The 23,474-nt window shown below is 30.6% G+C and overlaps 1 protein-coding gene, 1 long non-coding RNA gene and 1 other non-coding gene across 3 annotated transcripts; 2 read left to right on the forward strand and 1 right to left on the reverse strand.

The window, feature by feature from the left end:
• Window positions 1-578: 578 nt before the first annotated feature.
• On the forward strand, window positions 579-1,978 carry LOC125204880 (uncharacterized). Its single transcript, XR_007173656.2, has 2 exons — window positions 579-693; window positions 1,500-1,978. It is a non-coding gene; the product is annotated as an uncharacterized LOC125204880 (long non-coding RNA).
• An 855-nt stretch (window positions 1,979-2,833) lies between these two features.
• LOC125212821 (xylan O-acetyltransferase 1-like) lies at window positions 2,834-5,400 on the reverse strand. The gene is made up of 5 exons (XM_048113087.1): window positions 5,039-5,400; window positions 4,605-4,776; window positions 4,113-4,312; window positions 3,256-3,414; window positions 2,834-3,182 (listed from the first exon to the last, which is right to left on the reverse strand). Exons 1-5 carry the CDS (start codon window positions 5,398-5,400, stop codon window positions 2,834-2,836), a joined length of 1,242 nt encoding a protein of 413 aa, XP_047969044.1.
• A 1,570-nt stretch (window positions 5,401-6,970) lies between these two features.
• On the forward strand, window positions 6,971-7,043 carry TRNAK-CUU (transfer RNA lysine (anticodon CUU)). Its single transcript has one exon. It is a non-coding gene; the product is annotated as a tRNA-Lys (tRNA).
• The last annotated feature ends 16,431 nt before the right edge of the window (window positions 7,044-23,474 follow it).

Below are 23,474 nucleotides of genomic sequence, written 5' to 3' on the forward strand. Positions count from 1 at the left end.
TTCTCCTATTTAATTCTTGCAGCCCAAATCCCCCTCCCCTCAAGAAAAATTAAAGAGGCCCAAATCAGAGCACATCGTATTTCAAACCGAATCATTAAACAATAAATATGATTATGAAATCCATTTTTCCATGTTATTAAGCAGTTTACAATGTGGCAGTTTAAAATTTATTCTTAAGAAAATAAATGGTACCATTCTTTCAATATTTATTAAGTACTCTTAAATTAACATATATATTAACATTATTTCTTTAATTGGCTTTTTATCGCACAATCCTTACAATCTAATAGTTCTGAGGAAAAAAAAATATAGAAAAGCAGTATATAGGCATTATTTAGATGCACAAAATGATAAGATTTTTTGGACTTTAATTTTGAACAAATTCAAACTTCATTCCTCTTTTTAAAAATTATTTATATCCATCAATTCCTTTACTAAATAATTTGTAATGGCCATAACTTCATGCCTTTTTTTACTAATTAATTTTATTTTATATCCATCAATCCCAATACTAAATATTGAATGGCCACCAATTCCACTTCAACTATCCCAACAAATCTAATCTCAATAGTTAAAAAGAACCCAACTAATTATTAGTCTCATATTCATACTATCACAGGATTCAAAATCTCAAAATGGCAAAATTTTTGAAGTTGATTTTATTCATCGTCGTCCTTGTTGCTCTTGCGTCAGGTATCAAGTTTTGTCATTTAAATCAGAATCATGTAAAATTCATATAAAAACAATGTCTTGTGGTAATGCTCAAAACATAAATAAACATTTTTTAATCTTCTTTTCCTCCCTCTTTTCTTTTGATTGAAACAACGTCGTATTGAGCGGCATCACCAAACGACGTTGTTTGTACACAAATGAGACAATCAAGAAATATTGAAATTTCATTATTTTATATTCTATTTTCAGACCTTTTGGCGATGCTCAATATGGCATCTTTTATTAAGATAAGTTTTTCAAAAATGTTCAACACCAATACACTCATTTGTGCACTGATGAGGGAAGAAAAATTGAAAATGTGAAATAATTTTAATGAACAATTCCATAGACCTCTCTGTGATGATTAGCCACTAACAACGGGAGAAAGATTGATCCATATTGAATTGAATGACAGAATTGCTTTACGATGATTATGGATCTTTCATAATATATAGGGATATCGAATCATTCTTCTAACGCGTGGGGACCATAACCTAGCTTATGTTTATAAAACATATAAGATTCTTTTATTTCTATTCGATCCCTCAATAAATAGAAAATGACATATGGTATAGACACTTAATTCCAAACAAATTAAATACACTTTAGCACAAACTTAATCTTTAGTGAATCATTTTAATTGGGCAATCGAAAAATAGTCATATGCATTAAATCAGTCTTGTAGATGCCCAAATTTTTAACATTTGGAACATCTCGATTCAAATGTTTATTATCTCAAGTCATACTTTTAATATAATTTGAACGACTCTTTTTTTTACTCGTTTCAGATTGTTTAGTTCATGGAGCGGTGTGCAGAAAATATCATCCCGCACAATGTGACCCAAACAATCCTGAAATTTGTCGCGGAGAATGCATGAAAGTAGTTGAACCAGCACCTTATCAATGGAGCCATTGCAAAATAGATAAAGAAAACAATCCTTATTGTGATTGTGCATTTGTTTGTGGTGCCGGAGTGCGGGCTAGTAGTAGCCCCAGCCCGGAACAAGGTGATGCAACTATATCCGAAAATAATTAGCTTCTTAAAGTAGTATTGAGTTGCAATTTACAAATTTATACCTTTCTCTCTCCAACTAATAGACTCGCGTTTCTCTATTTTGTATTTTTACCATTGCAATTCTTTTACTGTACTCACTCTGTTTCTTTTTTATAGATCTTAGGTAGTTTATATTCTGTAGTTCTATCATTGTAATTTGATCTACTTGTTCTGTTTCTTTATATATATACAATCTATTTTTGTTGTGTGTTATGTATTTGTTTATTATGAAATTTTCACCCCAATTAAAAAGTCTGGAATGTGAACATAGTTGGCCAAGTGTGAGTTCCACTTTCATATAGTATTAATTTTATTATGGAATATGAGTCAAATGATTTAGTAGAATATTTGATATATTTATTGAAAATAAAAATAATTGGATGGATATTTAAATCGCATACATCGATTATAATAAAATGAGATGTATTTCGCATTGAAACAATATCAGGGATAGACATGCACACAATTTTAGATTTGATTTACAATTAATTCGGAGATTGATTTCTTAATACTTGATGTCAAAACAAAAATTTGTTCTCATCCCTAAAATCTTACTTATGGAGATTTCATCTCATTTTTCCTTAAATTAATCCAAAGATTTTATTATGAAAAGATGAACTTACCTGGGCTCAACAATTTAATTTTAAACTAGCCCAAGAAATTATTCTGGGCTACTGATTTAAAAGCCCAAACAATTAAATTCGGAACTGGGCCGACAAATTCTTTTATACCCAAAATCGAAAAAATCAATTACTTACAATCTCATTTCTTTTCCATCCCATTCACAGCAAGTTTTTATTTTTTTCTATTTTTTATATTTTATTTTAATCTCTCCCTCCCGAGGTAAATATTGTATTTGAGTGATGACACGGGATTTTATAGGAGGTAATGTATGGTAAATAGAGAGATAAATATATTTCAACATATTAATATGAAAGAGAATTATTACTAAAAAAAATGTAACATCCTTTTTTATGTTAAACTAAAAAGGAAAGTGTAATATCTGACTTACCTTATGACTGACGAAGTAGCAATTAAAAAAAAAAATCTACAGAAGTCCGTCAACGGTCAAGAATCGGAAATGATCCGAGCATAAAGGAGCTCGTTCCACGTGTCCGGCAATCCGGGCAGGCACCAGTGTATGCAGTCTGTGAACTTCGCCGGATTCGCCTTCTCCTCGGCCGTTAAAATCTTACCGTGTCGGGTCGTGTACAGCGATGTGTGCGCGTCCTTCCGGTACTTTGACAGCCGGGTGATGTTGAGGAAGCTCACCGGCACTCTCATCGTGCCCGTCACATCCGCCACCGCGGCAAACAGACTCTGGTACACACCCATGTCCAGTGCCGCCGCGGTGTCGACAAGTGGCGCCGTTTCTTTAGCGCATTTCACGCCCTCCGTGCTGCCCCAATCCGTGCCCCTATTATAATTAATTAATTAATTAATTACATCATATTATGTTAGATGGAATAAATATAGTTTAAATTAATTACTTGTTGTGAGTAGGCGACATGCTCATGAAGAAAACTCTGGTGCGGTTTGGATCTACATTTTGGTCGACCCATTGCGACCACGTGTCGAGTACGCTTCTGTAGGCGGCCGGTCTTTCAACTTGGTCGTATTCGGTCGAGTTCTGGGCGAACGATCCTCGCCTGTTTCGAGGGGTGAGGGCATATGATTAGTTTTTTTTATGACAAAAAAAGACTTCACCAAATAAATACTCACCCGTCCCATAAAAATCGACACTATTTTTTTCCATTTTCGTTATCCCATAAAAATAGTCCCGCTTCTATTTTTGACAACATTTTTCTCTCTAGTAAGATGGATCACATTTTCCACTAATTATACTCAGCTAACTTCATCTATCTATCTATGTTCTGCTTTACTAATTGAGCATTGAAATCATGTCATTATTATATTATGCCGAAGGTGCTTCAGCGGACCCTCGCACTACACTTGTCCACACGTGCTTGTTCCATCGTTACAGATATGCTTGAAGGGTTAATTGCTTATAAAATCATGAACTTTGATGAAATTTGACGAACAAATAATGAAGTTTCAAAATTTCTCAATCATCTCATTTGACCAAATTTGGGCCATTCATTTTAGTTTCTTAAGCCCAAAACGACATCGTTTTAGTCATCCATGTTTTTTCGTCATTGCACATTTACCTCACTTTTCATTGATAACCCCAAAACTTTAACCAATTTAGCATCGATTTTTTGCATTAAAAAATGATATCACGAGACAATTAATAAAATTTTGAAACTTTGGGTTTTATCATTCAAATTGACATGTGCCGGACGAACCAAAATTCAATCAAACTTCATGATTTTATAAAGTAACTTACAGAATTTTCATGGTGGGGGTGTTCATCCACCAAATGTAAGTGTTGAAGATGAGATAGTCCACATTTTTCCAATTGTTGCCATGTTTTTGGATTGATTTAGGCATGATGATGCGATCCAAAACGCTGTGCGAATCAGGATCATCTGAATTCGACTCTACCAAGAATGGGGCCCAGTAGAATTCCACCGTGGCATTATAATCCTTCATTACCCAAATCAAAATATAAAAAGAAACAATGAAAACATTACTTGAATAGCAATAATTATATTTTGAAAGACCAATAAATACATCAAATAATTAGGTTAATGACATTTATCCTGATTAATTATATACTAGAATTTTGATCAAAATAGAACTATTATCACACGTATATAGGTAATTTTGTTGATCGTTTTAGTTAGTGAAACCGATCAATTTCAAAGTTCGAGAAGAAATCGATTAAGGTAGTGAAAGTCGAGATAGATTTTATTATTAACACTAAAAAATTAATAACCTCGATTTTGAAAATGGACAAAGAACCATTCTTGTTCAAGCTTTTCCGAGCCGGAGGGACAATAGATTGCACCAAACAAATCATGGATTCCCACTGATTTCGATTCAATGAGTCCCCAACAAACATCATCCTCTTATTCCTCAACTTCTCAAGCAACAATCTTGGCCTAAACCTAAACCAAATTCAACAAAATTAATTAATTAATTAATAAAATATTAAAGAAATTAAGTAATCTTACTTAGGCAATGAGAATTTTTTTTCATTAAAAAAATAGTATATTCAAGAAATTATTTTCCAGTAAATACACGAACTTTCAATACTTTCTTATTTATTACATAAAAAAAATAGTATATTCAAGAAATTATTTTCCAGTAAATACACGAACATTTAGCATTTTCTGATTTTTTTCCCGAACTTTTATTTTTGAATCTTACTTAGGAAGTGAGCAATCTCTCGGCTGCCATCTCCAGTTCTGGTAAAGCGAATCTCTCCTCCCGTTTTGTAGGCACGTGACCTGCAACGACAAGAACCGACATTCATCCTCTATGTAGAGAGGGTGGGTGACGTTATCAAACACCCATTTCCCGGTGAACAAATCGCAGTCTTTGTCATTAGGGTTTTCATCTATTTTGATTTCTAGGTTTTCTAGGGTTTCTAGGGTTTCATAGAGAGAGAAGGGGAATTCGGCAAAGGACTCGTTGCGGATGAAGCAGGTGAGGGCGGAGACGGAGGCGAGGGCGATGAATATCGGGAGGATGTTAATGCCGTTAGTAAAATGATGTAGCCGTGATTTCATATTAACCGGCGATGTTATTACTAAGGGAAGGTAGTATAAAAGGTTTTCGTATTTTTTCTCAATAGTCTCACCATTTTTTCTTAATGATTATTGATATGATTCTCGATTGATTAGAATAAGTAAATCATTAAATCACCTTCTATATACAATATAAAAGTAGCCAAAAAAATTATGAAGAAGATGTACAATATTTTCTTAATAGTCTAACATTTTTTTTTCTCAATATTGAAACGGTTATTTAATATTTAGAATAAGACCATCTCCAATCGTACACCAAAACTCATTTTTGGTGTAGATAATTTCTCCAACCGTACATCAAACTCAAACCCATTTTTGGGGTTTTCAATGGAATAACACCAAATATGGTGTTTACTCCAAAATTTTGTTAGACAAATACTCAAAAATAGTGTAAACTTAAAGATGGTGTAAATGGTTGGAGTAAAACTACTTTTTGGTGTGACGTATACTCAAAAATGGGTTTGAGTTTGACGTAAATGGTTGGAGATGGCCTAAGTAAACTCATTAAACTACCTTCCACTTTGGACCAATTTAATTACGAAAATGCACCCAAAAAATAATATAACCGTCGATTGTGGTGTGAAAAAATCGTTAAATTATCTTAATTTTGCATCCAATTCAAATACGTGACTAAAAAATGAAGTAACCGCCGTAGTGTGGGAAAATAATTAAATTTACCTTCCACTTTGGGAAATGTTTGGATTTATTACCATGTAATAAACATTGTATAATTTGTTGATACACATTACATACAATGCATATTATTATGTCGGCAATGCGATTAAGTCACCCAATAAAATATATTTAGGTTATAAATATATTTTCCTAACAATTGATTTGTTCGTTGCACCATTTAATATTAGTACAAATAGAGAATTAAAAGATACAATTTGAATTTATGGCTATAAATTAATAAATATATGTCATTTGCTAGCTTGTAACTCAGAATTATTCACTACCTTCTCCAATTGCATCACTAAATTTTATGAAAATAAAAACTTGTTATTGGTGCGGTTCTTGCTCTTTATAAATAGCACTTTTTTTATATTCAAATACTTTACGTACTTTTTTTTGTGTGATTATTATGTTACTAAGATTTGTTGTTTGTGTTCTTACCAGTAGAAGAAAGTTGAACGATGAAATTCACCTTCCAAAATGATTTTCAACCTTTCATAACTTCATCTTCAGTGTGTTCGAATTTATGAAATTACCTTACCTAGAAACAAATCAAACATCGTTAGCATGAACATGACGCCCCCGACCAAGATGCCTCTGTTTCGGACTGTTCTTGGTTGTGATCTCTTCTAGTATATGAATATTTTGGATTACTTGTTTCATTGTTTTCGATGTTGATTATCATCAAACGACACTATTTACACACGACTGCGACTACATGTGATTAACTAGAACTTGGAAAAACTCTTTGATTTATCTTTTATCTCGAGGTATATTTCCATAATATTGTTTTTTCATATTAAATTAAATGACTCTTTCTATTAAAAGAATACAACAGAGAGATTATTAATCAATTGAAGATTTTATAAGACATCAAGCCCGTCTAGCTCAGTTGGTAGAGCGCAAGGCTCTTAACCTTGTGGTCGTGGGTTCGAGCCCCACGGTGGGCGATTATTTTTTTGCATTTAAAAGGAGTAAAATATTTTATGTTGTTGAAATTAATATGTGCCATTAATATAAAAATATACTACTAAAAATTTCTAGTCCTACACCCTTTTTATGTTTAAAATAATAAATTGTGGCACTTCCAAAATATTCCAATTCAATAACGTCTTTATTTAATTTTGTCCATTTCAAAAACGAACAATGTATGTAGTCTAATCATCCTATAACCAAAGGAGTCAAATGAATTTGTATCCAGCTTCACTTGGGCCAACATGACTAGTGTGAGAACTCGAATTGGGACGGGTCGGTAATATTTGACAACTCTAGTTGTATTAACCTAACACGAACGGATCAAAAGGTCGTCGGTACTGTCATGAATATATACACATCGAATCAAAGCATTGTGAAACTGGAGTTTGGTAATATTTGACAACTCTAGTTGTATTAACCTAATACGAACGGATCAAAAGTTCGTTCGTGTCATGAATATATATACACATCGAAACAAAGTTTAGTGGCAATGACATGGTTTCAGACTTCATAATCAAAGCATTGTGAAATTGAGGGTAAGCAGACTGAGACCGGCCAAACGAACTTTAACCCGACTATATATGGCTTCAACAACTGGTCAATTTAACCAATGAAGCAATATTACTCAAGAGACTCAGTCCCACAAGGTTTGGAAAAAAAAATGAAACAAAATGAAATCACAAAATTTCAACTTTTTCTTAATTGTATCATTCATGTACTACAAAATAGCATCTTTGGTAATAATTATAATATTTTTGTTTGATTAAAAAAATGAAATACATTTTAAAACTCAGCGAAGTAGTATTCTGGTTTCAAAATTTGATCAAATTTCATGATTTAAGTGACTATTATTCACATGTATAACTTATTGACACTTGCATGATTTGCATTTACAAACTTTATAGGAAAAAAAACAAAACTATCAGATGGAATCTAAAGTGCAATTGCACCACCAATATCGTTGATGTGGTGGTTCAACACCTCATCACTTAAGCATGAAATCGGGTATTCAATCTCTATCTGTGTACGTGAAAGGAGTAAAAAAATGGAATAGAGTTGATATGATTGTTAAAGGTTTGGATAAAATGAACAAAGTTCAAAGATTTGTGATAAAGTTAACAAAACGATTTGAGATTGCGATAGATTTAATCATTAACTAAATTAATATTCATAATGAATATGATTCTTTTAATAATCTTGATAATGCTTGTATAGTGATGATTCCAAATCCTCACACCGAATCACTGCACAATTAAAAATAATAAGTATTAAATCTATTCTTTCCATATTTATTAAGAAGTCTCACACAGATCTTATTCCTTTGGAAAACAAAATATTGCCATTCTTTCCACTTTTTTATTAATCCTTAAATCAATGTGAATATGAACAATATATATATATATCTATAAATGGCTTTTTCCCTCACTATGTGATAGTTCCTTACGATCTAGTAGTTTTGATGAAAATAAAAATATTTAAAACGTTGCTAATTCCTATAGTCGATGTGTTCTAAACTATTATTTAATCAAATTCCAAAATGAATAATATTTAAAAACCACAAGTTGTCAAATGGCAAAAATTTTGAAGTCGATTTTATTTTTGGCCGTCCTTGTTGCTCTTGCATCTGGTATCAAATTTAACTTCCATAATATTGATTTCTCTTATATAATATTTAACTTTTAAATATGTACTTGCTATATTTCTCGTCTCTTGTCTTATCTGAAGCGATGTTTTGGATTACTTGTTCACTGTTCTTCAATAGGAGTCTCTCATTTATTGAAAAAAATGTGAATGCCAAATGATCTATTTTATACATTTCAGATTGTCGGGTTTGTGGAACGGAATGCAGAAAAACTACAACGATTAAATGCCCCGGGATCCATAATATTGTATTTTGTGTTAGACCATGCACAAATATAGTCAGTCCAGCACCTTATAAATGGAGCTTTTGCAATGCAGATAATGTAAACAACACTTATTGTGTTTGTGCATATACTTGTGGTGTTTGAATGTCCATCAAAATTAAGGGGACAAAATGAAACTATAAAAGTTTCAATGAAATAGTACATCAATTTGATTTTTATATTATTTTTTTCTGATAAATAATGTACTCAAAAGTTTCAACAATTCATGAAGCAAAAGTACTTGTCATTAACTAAACAAAAAATCTCAGTAACTTGCAATTCACAGCCTAACTAATATTTCATCTCTCATATCTTATTCTTTTTTACATATTATCTCTTTTTTTCTATATTTATTCATCCATTCGATTTTTAATTTTCTTTATTTTCTTTTATTTAAGTTTCCCTTCTCTATTTTATAATAATTCAAAACACGATGACGTGTAAACATAATATTTCCAAATTTTAAACGAATCAATATAATAAAGTTTAAACTATGAAAGGAAAATCGACTGAAACCCATAGAGTTTATCAAATTTCTATTTGTCAGGAAACTTTAAGAATCACTCAGAATAAACATGCATGTGTTTGGATTTATTCTCAATTATAACAAATTATTTTAGTTAAATTGCATTTGATGATAACAATCATGAAAATCATACATTGATCTCCTTGCATTGCATCGATTAAGGTGAGTAAAATGATGTGTTTACTTATATAGAAAATGATGTCGTATGATTAGAAAACATAAGCAATTATGTTAGATGCTCAAAACCAGATATTTTCAACGTAAAATAGTTGCAAAAAACATTCATACTATTTCATAAGAAATTTTAACTAACATTAAGGTTGTTTAAATCTATCATTCCCAATACTAAATTTATTTATATCCATTAATCACAATACTAAATATCGATAACAGCCATAAATTCCACTATCCCAACAAACCTAATATTATTCTCAATATATTAGATGCACACAATCACTATTATTTTCGTCATAATATAATCAAGACAATTCAAATTTCATAAATTTTTTTAACTAATTTTAAGGTTGTTTATATCCATCAATGCCAATACTAAATATTGATAATAGCCATGAATTCCACTATCCCAACAAACCTAATACTAGTAATTTCAATATATTAGATGCACACAATCTGATTTTTACGACATAAAATAGTTAATACATATTCAAATTTCATAAATTTTTTTAACTAATTTTAAGGTTGTTTAATCCATCAATCCCATTTATATTATATATTGATAATAGCCATAAATTCCACTATCCCAACAAACCAAATAGTAATCTCAATAGTTAAAAAGAATCCAACTAATTCATAATGTCTATATATCCTAAACTAGTATTTAAGCGAATCACATCACGAATTATTAGTCTCATAATCATACACAATCACTAGATTCAAAACCTCAAATTAAAATGGCAATATTTTTGAAGTCGATTTTGTTTATGGCCGTCCTCATTGCTCTTGCATCTGGTATAAAAATTAGATTTCCATTTTTAAATATGTACTTAGAAAGATGCATGCCATGACTTTGTTTTTTTTCCATTTCAGATTGTTTGGTTTGTGGAGCGTCGTGCAAATTGGGCACGGATATTCAATGCGATCCAAATCAAGAATCCTTTTGTGTTCGACATTGCCAAAATGCAGTTAGTCCAAACCATCTTGAATGGAGCTTTTGCAACGCAGATAATCCAGACAAAACTTATTGTGTTTGTTCATATACGTGTTGATTGCCTACGAAATCAGAGGGGGCAGAATAAGATTTTAAATGTAATACTTCAATGTATTTTTATACACAAGTGTATTTTCAACAATTATGAAATACAAATATTTGTCAAGTCGGTAATTAAATATTTCAGTTAAACTTTAAAATCACAAGCTAACCAATAATTTACTCTTAATTACACCCATCTTATTGTTTTATGAAATGATGAGTAGAATCCAAAATCTAGCTGGCCTCTGTTTTATTGTGCAACTCAAATTTAAATTGTTTCATATTTTAATAGTTTCACTCTAAATTCACAATTTCAGTTGGTATTTCTTATAATTACTCCATAGGTGAGCACTATGATCACACCATAGTTAAAATGATAATCTAGATAAATAATTTATGATACATAATTAAGCAATACAACATGTATATGGTTCCAAGGAATAAACAATATGAAATCTGAGTATTATGATTACACCATAATTAAAATGATAATCTAGCCAAACAATCTATCATACATAAGCAAACAATTTGTGATACATAAACAAGCAACTTGACAAATGGTTCCAAGCAATCCGCGATACGAAATCAAAGATAAACAAACAATCTGCGATACATAGGCAAACAAGCTTGCCACGTTGAATCTGCTCCTAAATCTAAGGGTCCCCATTGATGATAGATTGTCATATTAATCTATATTGTAATTTTAGTATAACTAATACACCATATCCTTACAAAACGGCAATACTTACAAATATATGCAGCATTTATAATTTCAATTAGTCCAAAATAAAGTCTTATTTTAACTCCTGTCGCATTTTTTGAAAAAAAATTGGTTAAATTTAAGTTCCGCTTTCATATTTTGTATTAGTTTTATTTTATAAATTGAAAATCATGCATTAATCTCATCGCATCATGGTCAAGTTAAACAATGTCGTCTATTTATATAGAAAATGAAATCGTTTGATTCAAATGCATAAGCAAACTATTAGATGCACAAAATCAGATTTTTCGACATAGAATACACGAGACAAAGTCAAATTTAGTAATCCCAAATATTAAATATTGATAATAGCCATAAATTCCAACATCCCAACAGACCTAATAGTAATCTGATCAATATATTAGATGCACACAAACATATTTTTTCCACATAAAATAGTTAAGACAAATTTAAATTTCATAAAAGATTTTAACTAAATCTTGAGACAAATTCAAATTTAGTAATCCCAAATATTAAATATTGATAATGGCCATAAATTCCACCATCCCTACAAACCTAATAGTAATCTGATCAATGTATAAGATGCACACAAACAGATTTTTTCCACATAAAATAGTCAAGACAAATTTAAATTTCATAAATTTTTTTAACTAAATTTAAGGTTATCAATCCCATTAATACTAAATATTGATAATAGCCATAAATTCCACTGTCCCAACAAACCTAATAGTAATCTCTATAGTTAAAAAGAATCCAACTAATTCATAATGTCTATATGTCCTAAACTAGTATTTAACGAATCCCATAACGAATTATTAGTCTCATATTCATATACAATCACTAGATTCAAAACCTCAAATTAAAATGGCAAAATTTTTGAAGTCGATTTTGTTTATGGCCGTCTTCATTGCTCTTGCATCTGGTATAAAATTAGATTTCCATTTTTAAATATGTACTTAGAAAGATGCATGCCATGACTTGTTTTTTTTCCATTTCAGATTGTTTGGTTTGTGGAGCGTCGTGCAAATTGGGCACGGATATTCAATGCGATCCAAATCAAGAATCCTTTTGTGTTCGACATTGCCAAAATGCAGTTAGTCCAAATCATCTTGAATGGAGCTTTTGCAACGCAGATAATCCAGACAAAACTTATTGTGTTTGTTCATATACGTGTTGATTGCCTACGAAATCAGAGGGGGCAGAATAAGATTTTAAATGTAATACTTCAATGTATTTTTATACACAAGTGTATTTTCAACAATTATGAAATACAAATATTTGTCAAGTCAGTAATTGAATATTTCAGTTAAACTTTAAAATCACAGGCTAACCAATAATTTACTCTTAATTACACCCATCTTATTGTTTTATGAAATGATGAGTAGAATCCAAAATCTAGTTGGCCTCTATTTATTGTGCAACTCAAATTTAAATTGTTTCATATTTCAATAGTTTCACTCTAAATTCACAACTTCAGTTGGTATTTCTAATAATTACTACATAGGAGAGCACTATGATGACATCATAATTAAAATGATAACCTAGACAAATAATCTATAATACATAAGCAAGCAACATGCGTATGGTTCCAAGCAATAAACAATATGAAATCACAGTATTATGGTGACACCATAATTAAAATGATAATCTAGGTAAGCAATCTACGATACATTGGCAAACAATCTGTGATACATAGGCAAGCAACTTGGCAATGGTTCCAAGCAATCCATGATACGAAATCATAGATAAACAAACAATCTGCGATACATAGGCAAGCAAGCCTGTCACGTTGAATCTGCTCCTAAATCTAAGGGTCACCATTGGTGATAGATTGTCATATTGATTTGGATTGTCATTTTAGTATAACTCATACACCATATCCTTACAAAACGGCAATACTTACAAATATATGCAGCTTTTATAATTTCAATTGGTCCACAATAAAGTCTTAATTTTAACTCTCGTCATTATTTGAAAAAAAGTGGTAAAATATAAGTTCCGCTTTCGTATTAGTTTTATTTTATAAATTGAAAATCATTCATTAATCTCATCGCATCACGGTCAAGTGAAACGATGTTGTCTATTTATATAGAAAATGAAATCGTTTAATTCAAAACGCATAAGCAAATTATTAGATGCACAAAATCTGATTTTTCGACATTGAATACTTAAAACAAATTCAAATTTTGTAATCCCAAATATTAAATATTGATAATAGCCATAAATTCCACCATCCAAACAAACCTAATAGTAATCTGATCAATATATTAGATGCACACAATCAGATTTTTTCCACATAAAATAGTTAAGACAAATTAAAATTTCATTAAAAAAAATAACTAAATTTGAGTTTATCAATCCCATTAATACTAAATATTGATAATAGCCATAAATTCCACTATCCCAATAAACCTAATAGTAATCTCAATACTTAAAAAGAATTAAACTAATTCATAATGTCTATATGTCCTAAACTAGTATTTAACGAATCCCATAACGAATTATTAGTCTCATATTCATATAAGTCACTAGATTCAAAAACTTGATTGAAAACCTCAAAATGGCAAAGTTTTTGAAGTCAATTTTGTTTGTGGCCGTCCTCATTGCTCTTGCATCTGGTATAAAATTAGATTTCCATTTTTAAATATGTACTTAAAAAGATGCATCATGGATGCCTTTTTATTCATTTCGCGGAAACTGCGGCGGTCCTATTATGGACACTCTTAGTCTGTTTGTTGGCAATTGAACTTTGTTTTTTTTTACAATTCTTGGTAGTGAACGTCTCTATTAGGGATAAATTGGATTACTTGCTTACTATTCTTTAGATGGAGTCTTTGATTTATCGATAAAAATGTACATGCTGAATGACCCTTTTCTTATACGTTTCAGATTGTCTGGTTTTTGGAGCGTCGTGCAAATTGGGCACGGATATTCAATGCGATCCAAATCAAGAATCCTTTTGTGTTCAACATTGCCAAAATGCAGTTAGTCCAAATCATCTTGAATGGAGCTTTTGCAATGCAGATAATCCAGACAAAACTTATTGTGTTTGTTCATATTCGTGTTGATTGCCCACGAAATCAGAGGGGGCGGAATATAAGAGTTTAAACGTAATACTTCAATGTATTTTTTATACACAAGTGTATTCTACAGTTTCAACAACTTTGAAATACAAATATTAGTCTTCAACAAACGAATATTTCAGTTTACTTGCAAATTATACAACCTAACCAATAATTTAGTATTTTCTTAATTACTCCAATCTTAATTATTGCTTTATGAAATGATGAATAGGATCCAAAATCTAGTTGGCATCTTTGTCATTGTGTAACTCAAATATAAATTGTTTCATTTAGTTGGATAATTTGATATTTCGCTTCGAAGTCACAATTTCAATTGGTGTTTTACGAAACGGCAGTTATTTATAAATATATGTTGCTTTTATAATTTCAATTGGTCCAATAAGTTTGTATTGATTTAACTATAGTATATATGGGGTGCGTTAAATTTCTAATTCTAACCTTTTAATTGATAACTCTGTTAACTCATTAATGCAGTTTGTTAAAAATATCAACACAGTGACATTAAAATATCAACACATAATGTCAACACAGTTAATTGAAATGTCAACTAACAAAATAATGTATTGACATTTTAATGTCTCGTGTTGATATTTCTAATACATTTCAACAAAAAAATGTGAATGCCAAATGACCTTTTTTAAATATATATTTCAGATTGTCGGGTTTGTGGAACGGAGTGCAGAAAAACGACAAGGATTAAATGTCCCGGCCCACATAATATTATATTTTGTGTTAGACCATGCACAAATAAAGTTAGTCCAGCACCTTAATGGAGCTTTAGCAATGCAGATAATTTAAATAATACTTATTGTGTTTGTGCATATACTTGCGGTGTATGAATGTCCATCAAAATTAAACTATAAAAAATTTAAATGAAATACATCAATTTGATTTTATATTATTAGTCTCGTATTCATATACAATCACTAGATTCAAAACCTCAAATTAAAATGGCAAAAATTTTGAAGTCAATTTTGTTTATGGCCGTCCTCATTGCTCTTGATTAGTTATAAAATTAAGGGGACAAAATGAAACTATTAAAAATTTTAATGAAATACATCAATTTGATTTTTATATTATTCTTTTCTGATAAATAATTTACTAGTGCACTCAAAAGTTTCAACAATTGATGAAGCAAAAGTACTTGTCATTAACTAAACAAAAATCTCAGTAACTTGCAATTCACTGCCTAAATTTTAGTTAATTTTCTTTATTATATTTTATTTAAGTTTCCCCATTCTATTTTAAAATGATTCAAAATACGATGACGTGCAAACATAATATTTCCAAATTTTAACGAATCAATATAATAAAGCTTAGCTATGAAGGGAAAACTGACTGAAACCTGAGTTTAATTATCAAAAATTTTGATTTGTAATGCAAATTTAAGAATCACTTGGAATAAACATGAATTTGGATTTGTTCTCAATTATTCAAACAATAAATTTTTGTAGTTATATTGTATTTGATGACAACAATCATTAAACTAATCATACATTGATCTCCTTGTATCACATCGAAGGAGAGAAGGAGAGTGAAACGATGTCGTCTACTTATATAAAAAAATGATGTCGTTTGATTAAAAAACATAAGCTATATAAATGATGTCGATTGATTAAAAAACATAAGCAATTATATTAGATGCTCAAAACCAGATATTTTCAACGTAAAATAGTTGCAAATAATTCATACTATTTCATAAGAAATTTTAACTAACATTAAGGTTGTTTAAATCTATCATTCCCAATACTAAATTTATTTATATCCATTAATCACAATACTAAATATCGATAACAGCCATAAATTCCACCATCCCAACAAACCTAATATTATTCTCAATATATTAGATGCACACAATCACTATTATTTTCGTCATAATATGATCAAGACAATTCAAATTTCATAAATTTTTTTAACTAATTTTAAGGTTGTTTATATCCATCAATGCCAATACTAAATATTGATAATAGCCATGAATTCCACTATCCCAACAAACCTAATACTAGTAATTTCAATATATAAGATGCACACAATCTGATTTTTACGACATAAAATAGTTAAGACATATTCAAATTTCATAAAAAGTTTTAACTAATTTTAAGGTTGTTTAATCCATCAATCCCATTCACATTATATATTGATAATAGCCATAAATTCCACTATCCCAACAAACCTAATAGTAATCTCAATAGTTAAAAAGAATCCAACTAATTCATAATGTCTATATGTCCTAAACTAGTATTTAAGCGAATCACATCACGAATTATTAGTCTCATATTCATATACAATCACTAGATTCAAAACCTCAAATTAAAATGGCAAAATTTTTGAAGTCGATTTTGTTTATGGCCGTCCTCATTGCTCTTGCATCTGGTATAAATATTAGATTTCCATTTTTAAATATGTACTTAGAAAGATGCATGCCATGACTTTGTTTTTTTTCCATTTCAGATTGTTTGGTTTGTGGAGCGTCGTGCAAATTGGGCACGGATATTCAATGCGATCCAAATCAAGAATCCTTTTGTGTTCGACATTGCCAAAATGCAGTTAGTCCAAATCATCTTGAATGGAGCTTTTGCAATGCAGATAATCCAGACAAAACTTATTGTGTTTGTTCGTATACGTGTTGATTGCCCACGAAATCAGAGGGGGCAGAATAAGATTTTAAATGTAATACTTCAATATATTTTTATACACAAGTGTATTTTCAACAATTATGAAATACAAATATTTGTCGGTCAGTAATTGAATATTTCAGTTAAACTTTAATATCACAAGCTAACCATTAATTTACTCTTAATTACACCCATCTTATTGATTTATGAAATGATGAGTAGAATCCAAAATCTAGTTGGCCTCTATTTATTGTGCAACTCAAATTTAAATTGTTTCATATTTCAATAGTTTCACTCTAAATTCACAACTTCAACTGGTATTTCTAGTAATTACTGCATGGGAGAGCACTATGATGACATCATAATTAAAATGATAACCTAGACAAATAATCTACAATACATAAGCAAGCAATACAACATGTATATAGTTCCAAGCAATAAACAATATGAAATCAGAGTATTATGGTGACACCATAACTAAAATGATAATCTAGTCAAACAATCTATCATTCGTAGGCAAACAATTTGTGATACATAGGCAAGCAACTTGGCAAATGGTTCCAAGCAATACGCGATACGAAATCAAAGATAAACAAACAATCTGCGATACATAGGCAAGCAAGCCTGTCAAGTTGAATCTGCTCCTAAATCTAAGGGTCCCCATTGATGATAGATTGGCATATTAATTTGGATTGTCATTTTAGTATAACTCATACACTATATCTTTACAAAACGACAATACTTACAAATATATGCAGCTTTTATAATTTCAATTGGTCCAAAATAAAGTCTTATTTTAACTCCCGTTGCATTTTTCGAAAAAAAAATGGTAAAATTTAAGTTCCGCTTTCATATACTGTATGAGTTTTATATTATAAATTGAAAATTATACATTAATCTCATCGCATCACAGTGAAGTGAAACGATATCGTCTATTTATATAGAAAATGAAATCGTTTGATTCAAAACGCATAAGCAAACTATTAGATGCACAAAATCAGATTTTTCTGAATTAGAATACTTGAGACAAATTCAAATTTCGTAATCCCAAATATTAAAATATTGATAATAGCCATAAATTCCATCATCCCAACAAACCTAATACTAGTAATTTCAATATATTAGATGCACACAATCATATTTTTTCCACATAAAATAGTTAATACAAATTTAAATTTCATAAAATATTTTAACTAAATTCGAGGTTATCAATCCCATCATTAATACTAAATATTGATAATAGCCATAAATTCCACTATCCCAACAAACCTAATAGTAATCTCTATAGTTAAAAAGAATCCAACTAATTCATAATGTCTATATGTTCTAAACTAGTATTTAAGGAATCCCATAACGAATCATTAGTCTCATATTCATATACAGTCACTACTAGATTCAAAAACTTGATTGAAAACCTCAAAATGGCAAAGTTTTTGAAATCAATTTTGTTTGTAGCCATCCTCATTGCTCTTTCATCTGGTATAAAATTTGATTTCCATTTTTAAATATGCACTTATAAAGATGCATGCCATGACTTTCTTTCATTTCAGATTGTTTGGTTTTTTATTTTTGTTCTTCAGTGTTGCTTGTTCTGTGAGTTTGTTGCGTGGTTTGTGAGGAAAAAAGTGTATATAATTTCTGTCCCAAATGGCATGCCCAATCCCAAATAGTCTCAAACTGATTAGGGGTTAGATAGGAATTATATACACTTTCCAACTTTCCTCAGACTCCCGATGTGCGATGAGTTTTTACTTGTATGTACATGCTGAATGACACTTTTTTTATTCGTTTCAGATTGTCTAGTTTGTGGAGCGTCATGCAAATTGGGCACGGAGATTCAATGTGACGCAAATAATGAATCCTTTTGTGTTAGACCATGCCAAAATGCAGTTAGTCCAAATCATCTTGAATGGAGCTTTTGCAATGCAGATAATCCAGACAAAACTTATTGTGTTTGTTCGTATTCGTGTTGATTGCCAAGGAAATCAGAGGGCGCAGCATAAGAGTTTAAATGTAATACTTCCATGTATTTTTATACACAAGTGTATTTTCAACAATTATGAAATACAAATATTTGTCAGTCAGTAATTGAATATTTCAGTTAAACTATAAAATCACAAGCTAACCAATAATTTACTCTTAATTACTCCCATCTTATTGTTTTATGAAATGATGAGTAGAAAATCCAAAATCTAGTTGGCCTCTATTAGTCTATTTTATTGTGCAACTCAAATTTAAATTGTTTCATATTTTAATAGTGTCACTCTGAACTCACAATTTCAATTGGTATTTCTAATAATTACTCCATAGGTGAGCACCATAAAGAAGCACTACGGTAATACCATAGCTAAAATGACAAACTAGACAAATAATCTACGATACATAAGCAAGCAATACGGCAAGCGTATGGTTCCAAGCAATAAACAATATGAAATCAGAGTATTATGGTGACACCATAGTTATGATGATAATCTAGGTAAGCAATTACGATACATAGGCAAACAATCAGTGATACATAGGCAAGTAACTTGGCAAATGGTTCCAAGCAATCGGCGATACGAAATCAAAGATAAACAAATAATTTGCGATACATAGGCAAGCAAGCCTGCCACGTGAATCTAAGGGTGTCCACTATAGTTGGCCGGCCAAGCCACAAAGCGTGGCCGGGCCACCAAAAAACTTGTTTTCCACTATGGTGGACATGCCCAAGCCACCAAATAAATTATTTTTTTTCAATTTGTGTATATTTTAATTAAGAAAATGGGGAAAATGGGTATATTTATAGAATTTGTGTAGGAATGGGTTAAAAAATAGATATATTTATAGAATTAAGAAAAAAAAATTGAAAACAGGAAGAGCCGCGGCTCGTGGCCGCTGCAATAGGAGAGCCGCAGCTCCCGCCCAAGAGCCACGGCCGAGCCACGCGAGTGGCGCTCTCGTGCCCCGCCCCCCCTCCCCCGGCCACCAACACCCATGATACTCACTATAGGGAGTCGTGGCTGGGCCACGGGAGAGCCACGAGCCGCGGCTCTCCTATAGTGGACACTCTAAGGGTCCCCATTAGTGATAGATTGTCATATTAATTTGGATTGTCATTTTAGTATAAATAATATCCTTACAAAACGGCAATACTTACAAATATATGCAGCTTTTATAATTTCAGTTGGTCTAAAATAAAGTCTTATTTTAACTCCCGTCGCATTCTTTGAAAAAAAAATTTGGTAAAATTTAAGTTCCCCTTTCATATACTTTATTAGTTTTATTTTATAAATTAAAAATCATACATTAATCTCATCGCATCACGTGAAACAATTTCGTCTATTTATATAGAAAACGAAATCGTTTGATTCAAAACGCATAAGCAAACTATTAGATGCACAAAATCAGATTTTTCGACTTAGAATACTTGACACAAATTTCGTAATCCCAAATATTAAATGCACAAAATTCGAATTTCGTAATCCCAAATATTAAAATATTGATAATAGCCATAAATTCCACCATCCCAATAAACCTAATAGCAATCTGATCAATATATTAGATGCACACAATCAGATTTTTTCCACATAAAATAGTTAAGAAAAATTCAAATTTCATAAAAAAATTTAACTAAATTTAAGGTTCTCAATCCCATTAAATACTAAATATTGATAATAGCCATAAATTCAACTATCCCAACAAACCTAATAGTAATCTCAATAGTTAAAAAGAATCCAACCAATTCATAATGTCTACATGTCCTAAACTAGTATTTAACGAATCCCATAACGAATTATTAGTCTCATATTCATATAAGTGTCTAGATTCAAAACTTGATTCAAAACCTCAAAATGGCAAAGTTTTTGAAGTCAATTTTGTTTGTGGTCGTCCTCATTGCTCTTGCATCTGGTATAAATTTTGATTTCCAATTTTAAATATATAGTACCTAAAGATGCATGCTATGACTTTTTGTTCATTTCGCGGCCACTGCGGCGGTCCTATTGTGGACACTCTTAGTCTGTGTGTTGGCAATTGACCTTTGTTATTTTTTACTATTCTTGGTAGTGAACTTCTCTATTAGGGATAATTTGGATTAATTGCTTACTATTCTTCAGATGGAGTCTTTGATTTATCGATAAAAATGTACATGCCGAATGACCCTTTTTTATTCGTTTCAGATTGTCTGGTTTGTGGAGCGTCGTGCAAATTGGGCACGGATATTCAATGTGACGCAAATAATGAATCATTTTGTGTTAGACCATGCCAAAATGCTGTTAGTCCAAATCATCTTGAATGGAGCTTTTGCAATGCAGATAATCCAGACAAAACTTATTGTGTTTGTTCGTATTCGTGTTGATTGCCCACGAAATCAGAGGGGCGGAATATAAGAGTTTAAATGTAATGCTTCAATGTATTTTTTATACACAAGTGTATTCTACAGTTTCAACTAATTATGAAATACAAATATTAGTCTTCAACAAACGAATATTTCAGTTAATTTGCAAATTATACAACAATTGGTTAGTATTTTCTTAATTACTCCCATCTTAATTATTGCTTTATGAAATGATGAATATGATCCAAAATCTAGTTGGCATATTTGTCATTGTGTAACTCAAATATAAATTGTTTCATATAGTTGGATAATTTTATAATTTCGCTCTGAAGTAACAATTTCAATTGGTGTTTACAAAACGACAATTATTTATAAATATATGCTGCTTTTATAACTTCAATTGGTCCAATAAGTTTGTATTGATTTAACTATATATCTAGATAAAGTCTTATTTTGACTCATTGCATTTTTTAAAAAGATAAGTGAAAAAATTGATAAAATTTAACGTCTGCTTTTATATGAAATATTAATTTTATAACAGAATATGAGTAAAATAATTTATTAAATTGTAGTAAGATGTGTTTACTAAAAATAAAAATAATTTTTAATTGCACACGTCCACTATAACAAAATGATTATTTTTTTTTCTCATGGAAAGAGTATTTTGGATAGAGATGCACACAACTTGCATATCAGGATCGTTTAAATTCTAAAAATCAAATTAAAAATATTACTTTCCATGTATCATTCTCATTGTTTAAATTTTACGTGAATAATAAATAAACTATCTTGATATATAGCCAGTAATACTTTTGAAATTGATTTTTAAAATTTCATCATATAATTAAAGTTATTTATCTCTCAATTTTTATTATTTATAATTATTAGTAGGCACTACCTCGGTCCCTAAAATTTATCACATTTTGCCTGGGCACGAGTTTTAAGAAATGTAATGGAAAACAAGTTGGAAAAGTTAGTGGAATGTGGTTCCTACTTTTAAATACTACTAATTTTATATTTAATAAAATGTGATTGAGAATGAGGTATTGAAATGTGAGGTCCACTATCAAAAATGATAAAAAGTGAAATATGATATAAATTTTATAAGACGGATGGAAATGAAAATATGTGACAAAATTTTAAGGACGGGTGAATTACTGCTTATGCTTATAAAATTACAATATGTATTTAGAAGACTTCTAGCTAGGTACTAATGAATTTATTAAGAAAAATTAACTAAAACCCATAAAGTTTAAAAGTTGTTTATATCCATCAATCCCAATACTAAATGTGTTTATATCCATCAGTCCCAAAACTAAATATTGATAATAGCCATAAATTCCACTATCCCAACAAACCTAATAGTAATGTCAACAGCTAATTCATAATGTCGATATATCCTAAATTATTATTTAAAGCAAATCCCATAACGAATTATTAGTCCCATATTCATATACAGTCACTGGATTCGAAACCTCAAAATGGCAAAGTTTTTTAAGTCAATTTTGTTTATGGTCGTCCTCGTTGCTCTTGCATCTGGTATTAAATTTGATTTTCATTTTCAAATATATACTTATAAAATTTGCTATTGCTTGTTTTGATGTATGTTAGGTTTGAACTATTCTTGGTTGTGAACTTCAGCCAGTGTCGTTGATTTATCGATAAAAATGTATATGCCGAATGACCCTTTTTTCATTCGTTTCAGATTGTCTGGTTCATGGAGCGTCGTGCAAATTGGGCACAAATATTCCATGTGACAAAAACATTGAATCCTTTTGCGATGGACCATGCCAAAATGCGGTTAGTCCGGCACATCTTCAATGGAGCTTTTGCAATGCAGATATTATATCCAGAACTTATTGTGTTTGTTCATATGAATGCTGATTGCCCAGGAATCGGAGGGGGCGGAATAAAAGCTTAATACTTCAATACTTTTTTTTCGAAAAAGTGTATTATATTCTACAGTTTAAACAACAATTCAAATGGTGAATATAGCACCCTTTTTGAATACGAAAAGGTGCTCAATGCCAAG

This window comes from Salvia hispanica, chromosome 2, assembly GCF_029641045.1.
Source record: "Salvia hispanica isolate PSC_SH4W2 chromosome 2, Shi_PSC_v1, whole genome shotgun sequence".
NCBI classification, from domain to species: Eukaryota; Viridiplantae; Streptophyta; class Magnoliopsida; order Lamiales; family Lamiaceae; genus Salvia; species Salvia hispanica.

Coding starts and splice junctions, on each gene's coding strand:
- LOC125212821 (XM_048113087.1), bottom strand. CDS start 5,400: ATGAAATCACGGCTACATCATTTTACTAACGGCATTAACATCCTCCCG. Junction 4,313..4,604: donor TGTCCATTTTCAAAATCGAG/GTTATTAATTTT, acceptor TGGGTAATGAAG/GATTATAATGCCACGGTGGA. Junction 3,415..4,112: donor ACCCCCACCATGAAAATTCT/GTAAGTTACTTT, acceptor CCCTCGAAACAG/GCGAGGATCGTTCGCCCAGA.